Source organism: Tamandua tetradactyla, chromosome 6, assembly GCF_023851605.1.
Source record: "Tamandua tetradactyla isolate mTamTet1 chromosome 6, mTamTet1.pri, whole genome shotgun sequence".
Lineage (NCBI taxonomy): Eukaryota > Metazoa > Chordata > Mammalia > Pilosa > Myrmecophagidae > Tamandua > Tamandua tetradactyla.
This window is the reverse complement of record NC_135332.1, coordinates 99,631,755-99,642,416: the sequence shown is the minus strand read 5'-3', so window position 1 is coordinate 99,642,416 and position 10,662 is coordinate 99,631,755. Positions and strand designations below refer to the sequence as shown.

The window sequence follows — 10,662 nt, the reverse complement described above, 5'->3', positions numbered from 1 at the left end:
CTAGGCAGGAATAGAAAATAAGGAAAGACTATAAGGGTAAGGTTGGGTTGGGTATCTTTTGACTGAGAAAGCAAGGAACAACTCGCTGTGGCTGTGGAAAACGGCTGTTAAAATCTTATGGTCTGGGGCTCTGGAAGACAGCTTGGTGGTTCCTCAGAAAGCTAAGTATAGAACAGCCACGTGATCTGGCAATCTCACCACTAGGTATATACCCAGAGGACCTGAAAGCATGGACATGAACAACACTTGCACAGTGATGTTCATAGTGGCATTATTCACAATTGCTAAAAGATGGAAAAACCAGGTGTCCGTGAACTGATGGATAAGCAAAATGTGGTATATACATATGATGGAATATTATTCACCTGTAAGAAGGAATGTAGACACGAAGCATGTGACAACATGGATGAACCTTGAGGACATTATGTTGAGTGAAATAAATCAGACACAAAAGGACAAATATTGTATCACTTTACCAATACTAGCAAACTCATGGTATTAATATCTAGAACAAAGGTCACCAGCAGATAGAATAAAGACAGAGGATGGGAAGCAGATGCTTAATTTGTGCAAAATATGTAATAAAATTTATTTTAAATGTGTGGAAATGGATAGAAGTGAGGGTAGCACTTTTTAATGAGTGTATTTAACCGTGATGAAATGTGGGTGTCATTGTGGTTGATAGGAAAATTTTAGGGTTGTGTGTATCACAAGAAGAAAGCCAAAGGATGAAACATGGGACTTATAACATAGTGAAACTTCTTGAGGGTGAACAGGTTTTAGAATTGATTGTGGTGACTGAATGCACAACTCAGTGAATATACTAGAAGACATTGATTGTACACTTTAGATGGGTTATATGGTATAGGAATTTGTTACAACAAAACTGCTTTTAAAAAATCTTATGGGCTTGAGAGCTGAGCCATAAGATGGGGATTTCTTTTAATTCAGTTGAACATATCAAATGCTGCTAGTTTGGTATTGAGTGATTTTCAGCTGCTATCTGCATTGATTGTAGTTTGTAAGAGCAAAAGGAAGGAAAGAGGGAAAGCAGGCACAACAGGCAGAATTGGGAGAGTTTATAATAATGCTTTGGTGCTCTTGGTCTATCCTGTTGAGTAGGTAAATAAATGCAGCCTCTTTTGGTTGACCTTTTATATATTCATGGGGCAAGGTTCACAGCACCTGTAGTATAGTATTTCCCCTAAAATGGGGGCCTGGGCAGGACCCTTGGCCAGTGGTTCATGTGAGTTCTCTCTGCTGTTGGATTCTGGTAGAATCCTGGGAGGCAGGCTTGGTGGAGCTGTAGAGGTGCCAAGCGGCTCCTTCTACTCAAGATACCAGTGTCATGGCCACAAATTGTACTTAGGTCAGTAGCGGCATGTTCATCCGAATGGAAAAAGGTGCAAAATACTAAAAATGTTCTCTTCCTTCTTTCTCCCCTACTTACTCCTACACTCTCCCTTGGGAAGCCAAACCATTTGTGGGAAGAGAACTTTGAAATATGGGTCATCCCAGTGGTATGGCTCTTTTCACCTGGGAAGCTTTTTTTTTTTAATATGCTGTATGGTGGGGTCTTTTTCCTTGTGAGTATCCCATTATTGCAGCACCATTTGTTTAATTTTTTGTTGGTTTTTTTTGTTTGTTTGGGAAGTGCTTGGGCCAGGAATTAAACCTGGGTCTCCTGTATGGCAGGGCAGAATTCTACCACTAAACTACCCTCACACCCCCGAGAAGTTTTTTTAAATACACTGATATCCTCCCCTCCCTTCCATGGCAGAACAACAAAGCAAGGTATGGGGGTGGACACAGTGATGTGTTCATGTTCTCGGTGATGACCTGGGTGGTGATGATGAAAGCCAGGCATTTTGCACACCGCCGGAGACTCTAAAACTATACAACCACCCATCCGTTCCTCACTTTGCCTGTCAGTCAGGAGGAGGCCAGAATTCTACGGTGAAAGAGAAAGTGCTGGCTGTCCCCCGAGCACTGTGGGGCCATAGCATGTGCTGAAAGATGACAATGAGGAAGATAAATGGAAGAAAGGATCACATCTTGGTTGAGAGGGAAAATCAAATGTAAAATGGCAAAGGGAAGCAGAGTGGAGGAAAGAAAAACAAGAGGCAGTCAGTTAAGCAAACTTCTAGAAACATCTTTATGTCTTAGGAATTCTTTGCACTTCTTCCCCATGTGCTATATTGTGCAATATTCATGATTCTGAAATAAAACACGAATGGGACTGAGGAGTTTTATGTAGAAAATTGACTATTATGGATCAAGTGTAGACTTCTGTCTTTGTGAATACAGTACTTGTGAATTGAGAAATTTAGAATGTTTCAGAAATAGCACTAAAAAACACACAGGAAGGGGTGCATGGGTAGTTCAGTGGTAGAATTCTCACCTGCCCTCTGGGAGACCCAGGTTTGAATCCTGACCCTACACTCCAAAACAAAAATAAAACTTTTTTTTTCAACAAAAGGTGCTGGATAATAGGATATTCACATGGAAAAGAATGAAATGTCACCTCACCCCCACCCCCACTGTACAGCACACAAACAAAAACAAAGCACACACACAGAGAAAAAGAAGTTAATATTTGTGGAAAAGTGGAATCCTGTTCTCTTGGCAGCAAAGACCCAGATAATACATACCAAGTTGAAATTTTAATGGTGCTTGTTAAGCTTGTTTGAAAACACTTTCTATTTGGCCTCCACAAAGGGAAGTTCAGGTGTGCAGGCCATCAACTCCTCAGGTCTCCATCCGAAAAAAGTCAAAAGACAAGGCAGAACTTGTACAAGTTTTTAAAATCATGTTACTATGTTGAATCCTCTCTCTTATTTTTCCCCACCAGATATTACCCATTTTTATGTTGATGATAGTTGGAAATGTCAAACACACTTAAAAAGCTTGAAATGCCATTGGGCCAGTGTATTAATAAAATCAAAAAATAGAAATATTAGGTATATACATGAGAAAATAAGTGCAACATGATGTGATACAGCATTTCCATTCAAAGCTTACAGTAGAAAAGTTTAGTAAACAAAACCTCTTGAATCATTTGCTACAGTGGCTCATCACTGAGCTGTGGTTACTTATTTTCTTTCCTACACTTGGATATAAATAGTTGCACACATCTTACACAATTTAGAAAAGATTGCTGAATCACAAAAATAGCCCAAAATATGGTATTTTACCTTCTAGAGTACAAGTAAAATTAACATTTGATCATTAAAATAAATTTTAAGTCATCTGAAGCAATAAAGAACATTCTTATGGTTCCTTTTTAGAAGGGCCCATAAGGTTCTGCAGAGATTAGACTTTTACTGTTTTTCAAACACATTGTCAAAAACGTCTGTATATAAGGAGTCATGGAATTGAAATGCTAGACTATTAAAACTATGACTTCTTAAGATGGAGTGGATTCTTGGGCAAGATGTTGGTATCTTCTTTATTTCCTTGGAGGTCTGTTAGCCCACACAGTGCATGCAACCCATGTTGCAAAACACAGCAGCTTTGCATTCTTACAGATGATATTTCTGCAGTGAGGAGTAGGAAAACCACTTGGCTGCTTCCAACCTAGGGGTTCTGTGCAGTCTCCCAGGAAGGAAAATATGTCGTAGTCTCAGATTTCAGAGAGCACAAAGAAATTAAAATCTGGGAGAGACATTAAGCTGCTTTCACCTGCAAAATCTGATAGGTTGATTAGTAATTTTTTCCAACAAATAAGCCAAAGCAGAAAGAAGATACAAAAAAGCATCAGAATCATGGCCAGTTTAACTTTATAAATGAGTCTTGTTCTGGTACTATTTGGAATTGTTGAGATGGTCTCTGACCCTCCTAACCATGGGCCCAGAGCAAGTGCATTTGGAGGACAGGGTTTTTCCTCAGAAGGATGTATTCAGATGTTGATCTAGCAGAGCAAAATGTCCAGGTGAGGAGCAGTCCTAGCTGCAAACCATTGGGCAGCAGTTTCACAGAGAAGAAACAATAGTTTTTTTGTGTAGAGGGTAACTTCCTGAGTAACTCAGCCTTGACTTTCTAGACCCTGGCATACAGATGATCCATGCATGTCAAATGACCAATGTGGCCAGTGTCTGCTATTTTTTCCTTTTAAGTGAGGTGGCCATCCATGTCCAAGAGACCCAAACATCCCTGTGCTCTAAGGCTGCTGCTGATATTGCCCTTCTGTGGCTGTGTAGAAGTCATCCAACACACTCTGTAGATAGTCAAACGTTGGTCTCTCCTCGGCCTTTTCCTTCCAACACATCTTCATGATGTCGTAGAGCTCATCTGGGCAGTTCTCCATGCGGGGCATCCTGTAGCCCTGCGACAGTGCAGTCATCACGTCTGCATTCGTTCTCCCTGAGACAAACAAGACATCCCATTTAGACTTTCCTCTAGAGGAAAGAGCTTTTCAGGATTTGTTGAGCTACCCACACCCTGCTTCCAATAACAAAGTAGCTTTAGAGGCTAAGAACATTTCTGAAAATGACTGAATGTATACATTTTAGTACCGAGGGTGTCATGAGTTGAGTTGTGTTCCCCCAAAAGTTATGATGAAGTTTTAACCCCTTCTCCATGTCCTGTACCTGTGAACATGACCTTATTTGGATATAGGGTCTTTGCAGATGTACTCAAGTTAATGTGTGGTCATAAAACTGGAGCCCAACCCATTGACTGGTTCCTATAAGGAGAGGAGGAAACCCCCAGAGGACAACACCATGTGGAGGCAGAGGCAGACTGGAATGATACATCTACAAGCCTTGGAATGCCAAGGATTGCCGACAAACCCTAGAAACTATAGGAGGCAAGGAAGAATTCTCCCCTGCAGATTTCAGAGGGAGCCTGGCCCTGCTGTCACCTTGTTTCAGACTTGCCGCCTTCAGAACTTGAGATAATATATTTCTATTGTTTCAAGCTTCCCAGTTTGTGTCACTTAATTATGGCAGCCCTATGAGACTAATAAAGAGGTCAAGCCAACATTTAGTTGGCCAGAGCGAAAACTAGCTATGCTGGTTTGAAATGATGTATGTACCCTAGAAAAGCCATATTTTAATCAAAATCCCATTTCGTAAAGGCAGAATAATCCCTATTTAATACTGTATGTAATTAGATCATCTCCCTGAAGATGTAACCAAATCAAGAGTGGTTGTTAAGCTGGAATAGGTAACGACATGTCTCCACCCATTTGGGTGGGTCTTGATTAGTTTCTGAAGTCCTATAAAAGAGGAAACATTTTGGAGAATAGGAGATTCAGAGAGAGCAGAGAACGCTGCAGCACCATGAAGCAGAGACCATCAGCCAGAGACCTTTGGAAATGAAGAAGGAAAATGCCTTCTGGGGAGCTTCATGAAACAGGAAGCCAGGAAAAGAAGTTGGCAGGTGATGCATGTGCCCTTCCAGATGATAGAGGAACCCTGACTGTGTTCACCATGTGCCTTTCCAGATGAGAGAGAAACTCTGTGTTCGCCATGTGTCCTTCCATTTGAGAGAGAAACCCTGAAGTTCACTGGCCTTCTTGAACCAAGGTATCTTTCCCTGGATGCCTTAGATTGGACATTTCTATAGATTTGTTTTAATTGGGACATTTTCTTGGCCTTAGGACTGTAAACTAGCAACTTATTAAATTCCCCTCTTTAAAAGCCATTCTATTTCTGGTATATTGCATTCCGGCAGCCAGCAAGCTAGAATACTAGCAAACATGGTATGTTAGAAGATAAAGCAAGTTTCCTTCAGTAGGAAAAAGATATTGGAGTTGATGGGCCTTTTGAGTTAACCACTTACCCCAATACCAACCCTCAACTTCAATGTCTTTGGCAGTATATTTTTTTCAGGATGCACTTATTCATAATAAATGTACCAAAATTTTTTTCCCATTTATTATCTCATACTAGTATTTTTTTTAATTCAGCTTTTAGTTGTAAATTTATATAAGGCAGGATCCTGAAGTCAGCCAGGCCAATTGATGATGCATTTGCTAAATAGTTAAAAACATCGAGATTTCTTTGGAAAGGAACAGTCGTTCAGAGAATTCAGTGGGCACCTGTTTGTATTATGTGCTGTGGATCTTGTGGAAATCATTGTTTTCTAAAGAAAGAGATATTGAGAGGAGGAAAATTGGGTTTAAATCACAGCTCTCCAACAAGCAACTTCACATACTCATTAATTGTTTCAGTTTTTAGTTCTTGCCAAAGTCAAAGAGGACACTGACACTGGAAGTTGCATTTTCTCAACACCTGGTGAGGGAACCAGGATGCTTGTTATTCTTATTGAGCTCTGTGAGAGGAATGCTAATAGAGGGAAGCTTTTAATATGGTCAGACTTCTTGGGGTAGTTCAGGAACTGAGCTGTGGATCACTGTACTGATAATAGTTTTAAGAAAGAAAAAGATCATTTTGACAATAACATTTTCCTCTTGTTACTAAAATGGGCCAGAGAAATGTGCTCACTTAGCAGTTTTAGCAGGACCTATCCATATCCGTATGTTTTGCATATTTTGTGGCTACCCTCTTCTATTGTGATATGAACTCCTCCAGAAAAAAGCTGTATTTCATAGAATATATACAACATCTGGCCTGTGAAAGCAACTCCATTGCTCACAACCAATTTACTTGCATCACTATCTCCTTTCTATAGCAACAGATTTTATCACAACTGGTCACTGGAAAGGTTCTATAAGATAGCTAGTAGCTTCAGGAAAAGTAGCTTTTGCTAGATTTGAAACAATCTTCTTTTGAATTTCTCTTCTCTAATCAGGTTTTTTTTTTTTTCTTCAAATTTTGGATCACTACCCATTCGGGATCATGTGGTAGACTGAATTATGTACTCCAACAAACACATGCTCTTAATCTAGTCCCTGTGGGTGTGAACCCAGTGTAAATAGGACCTTTGGAAGGCCTATTTTTAGTTAAGGTGCCACCAACTGAACCAGGGTGGAGTTTAATCCAGATTTCTGAAATACTGGAAGCCTTATAAAGAGAACAAAGGAAAGGACATCTCCATGTGATGGGAGGCAGAAATACAAGCCAAGAAACTCTAAGGATTGCTGGCAGCCAGCACTGAAAGGCTACAAATTTTGGAGGGAAAGCAAGCCTTGCTGATCTCTTAATTTTGGATTTCTTCTAGTCTCAAAACCATGAGCCAATACATCCCTATTGTTTAAGTCAACCCATTGTATGATATTTGTGATAAGCAACTTTGGGAAACTAAGACAAATTGATTTTTCAGGGTACTGCCAATATTTTTTTAAATGAATATCAGCAGAATAAAATTACTGCACATTGTAAACATCAGTGGCTCTGTGAAATTTTTGTTTTATAGATAAAGTGGGTTTCTATGTTTCTTATAATTGGTCATGATGAATCAAGTTTGAGATACTCTGCTCTTAGCTAACTTTTCTTCTAAGGACACTTGGGTTACACTGACTGGAGGTTCCTCCCTAGATTTAACCCCCTGGAAGAAGACAAGATTATTTCTGTCTTGGTAGAGCTCTTGTTTTTGATAAATGATCCAAGCAAACTTTATAATAGTTCAGAACTATTGAGAGTTGTTTACATGTTATGTTTGCTCAAGTCTCCTTCTAAAACACCATTTTTAAACTTTTGTGTAACTAGAATTTTCTAACTCAAGTCTCCATTTGATTCTCATTGCTAAAATCAAGGGACAGACTAACATCGTCTTCTTTATTTGGGGTTCTGGACTCCATTGAATTATGTGGCTTCCATGCTACATGGAACTAACTAGCTACGCACCCTGGGATAAATTTCAGAAGGAATAGCTTTGTTTACTTCTGCATAGGATGTGGGTAAAGCTCTGGGATCCTGGTTGGGGTGACTAACATCCAGGATGATAGAAACAACCTGCAAACTTGGCGAGGAATCTCTTTCATTTCCTTCTTATAGGTTTCCCACAGGAGATAAAGCTCTTCCTAGAGCCACTCTTGCCCTACGACACATTGTTTCTTCCTCATATGTTCCTGACTGGGAAGTACTCTCTCAATGATACAGATAAAGGCCAAGCATGTTCCATCCTGCCTGGGAAACTTGACTTGATAAGAGGAGCTAGCAAATGGGAATCCAAAGTCAACAAAACAAGGCTATTAAGTAACAAATTTCATGGAAGAAGAGAGAAAAAGAAAGGTAGATGGAGACCTCTGCCAGATTTTAGGATAACAACCGATACCTGATCACTGATCTGTGGTTAGGTTAAAATAAACACCCATTGGCTGGTGATCTCCTTAAAAGGTAAGCAATTTTATATTCCATCATCCATTCTTTCAACAAGCAGTTTTGAGTCCTCATGATGAGCCAGTACTTAGCATTGACTCTGAGAGATACAAGAAGATTAAGGCAGAGTCTTGTCCACATCTGGTGCATAGCCTAGTAAGGAAGATACTTCAAGAGAGGGATGTAGGTAGGGAGGCAGGCAGTGATATCTGGAGGGGGTAGGAATTGGCAGAGTCTAAAAATCAGTGAAGGAGCACAGGAAGGAGAAAAACAGGGTACAGACTAGAAGTGGGATAGGTGGTTAGCGATGGTAGATCGGAATCCAGGGGCTCCATGAATCTTAACAGCTTTAAAGACATGGGGGCCCTCTGTGTATATATGAGGAAGAAAGTATAGAATAAGGAAATTGGATTCTCAAAAGAGGTATGGCCTTTGTCCTGGCTCCTGCAGGGTCTTAGCTTCTGGGATTTTCCCAGTGGTAGGAGAATCTTTGTTCTTCATGAGGCCCCACCACCAATCTTAGACTCTGGACTGGCCACAAAGACCAACCAAGTGATGAGAGGAATGGGACTTTGAGCCACTTGGTATCAACCCTACAGACCTCTAGGGAAGGGAGGGGATCTAGAAATTTCAACCTGTGGGCACTGATGCAATCAACCATGCCTATGTAATATAACCCCAATAAAATCTCTGGACACCAAATCTTGGGTAAGTTTCCCTGGTTGGTAACACACATGAATGTGCTGGGGACAGGGTAGGAGAGGTGACACTTTCTGACTCCAAGGGGAGAACAAAAATGGAAACTCTGCATTTGAGACCCTCTCAGTTCTCACTGTAAATATCTGTTCTTTCAGCCAGTCCTGATTTGTATCCTTTATGCTATAATAAAACTATAATCATAATTATACAGTAGCACTTACAGAGAGTTGTTCTAGACAATGATCAAACCTGAGGGTATGGAGAACCCCAAGTCTGTGGCCAGTTGATCAGAACTGCAGGCAGCCTGGGGACTCCCAAATTTGCAGCTGGGGTCTCAGCTGAGGGTGGTCCTGTGGGGTATGTGCCCTTAACTTGTGATTTTTACCTAATTCCAGGTAGGTAGAATCTGAACTGCACTGCAGAAAGCATCAGTTACTATGGGCCATGTACTAGTTTGAAACTGTTATGTACCCCAGAAAAGCCATGCTCTTTTAATCCAATCTTGTGGGGGCAGACCTGTTGTTGGGTGGGTCCTTTTGATTGGTGTGCTGGTTTGAAAGGAAGTGTGCCCCCTAGAAAAGCCCTGATTTAATTAAAATATCATTTCATAAAGGTAGAATAATCCCTGTTCAATACTGTATGTTTGAAACTGATTGGATCATCTCCCTGGATGATGTGATTTAGTCAAGAGTGGTTGTTAAACTGGATTAGGTGATGACATGTCTCCACCCATATGGGTGGGTCTTGATTGGTTTATTGGAGTCCTATAAAAGCGGAAACACTTTTGAGAAAGAGATTCAGAGAGAGCAGAGAATGCTGCAGCACCACGAAGCAGAGAGTCCTCCAGCCAGTGACCTTTGGAGATGAAGAAGGAAAACGCCTCCCGGGGAGCTTCATGAAACTGGAAGCCAGGAGAGAAAGCTAGCAGATGACACCATACTTGCCATGTGCCCTTCCAGACAAGAGAGAAGCCCTGACTGTGTTCGCCATGTGCCTTCTCACTTAAGAGAGAAACCCTGAACTTCATTGGCCTTCTTGAACCAAGGTATCTTTCCCTGGATGCCTTTGATTGGACATTTCTATAAACTTGTTTTAATTGGGACATTTTCTTGGCCTTAGAACTGTAAACTAGCAACTTATTAAATTCCCCTTTTGAAAAGCCATTCTGATTCTGGTATATTGCATCCCGGCCGCTAGCAAACTAGAACAGTTGGTTCCATGGAGATGTGATCCCACCCACTCAAGTTGACTCTTAATCTGCTTACTGGAGTCTTTTAAGAGGGAGATATTTTGGAGAAAGCACATATGCTTAGACACAGAAAACGCCCTGGGATATGCTAAACTATGAGATTAAATCCAGAGTTTGCCCCAGAGAAGCTAAGAGAGGATCCACAGATACTTAGAGAAAGGAAACACCCAAGCAGAAGTCAGAAGGACCCACAGGAGCTGAGAGAGCCAGTTGGAAACTAACACAGGAGAGAAGGGCCAGCAGATGTCACCATAAGCCTTCCCAAGCAACAGAGGACTCAGGACACAATTGTCCTTTCTTGAGTGAAGGTATCCTCTTTTGATGCCTTACTTAGGACACTTTCATGGCCTTAGAACTGTAAATTTGTAAAAGCCAATCCATTTCTGGCATATTGCATTCTGGCAGCATTAGCAAACTGAAACAGGCCCAAAGTCTTGGACCCAATAATACTCCTTTCCAAAGGAGAAATTTTGTTTTTCTGAACATTAC

At 40.8% G+C, this 10,662-nt stretch overlaps 1 protein-coding gene across 4 annotated transcripts in view; it reads right to left on the bottom strand.

The window, feature by feature from the left end:
* Positions 1-2,898: 2,898 nt before the first annotated feature.
* The window catches only part of LYN (LYN proto-oncogene, Src family tyrosine kinase), a 156,458-nt gene continuing 148,694 nt past the window's right edge, over positions 2,899-10,662 (bottom strand). For all 4 annotated transcript variants that reach the window (XM_077166776.1, XM_077166778.1, XM_077166777.1 and 1 more), the window contains one exon: positions 2,899-4,362. In XM_077166776.1, coding sequence (XP_077022891.1) covers positions 4,160-4,362 — 203 coding nt within the window. In that variant the 3' untranslated portion in view covers positions 2,899-4,159. The remainder of the gene's footprint in view (positions 4,363-10,662) is intronic.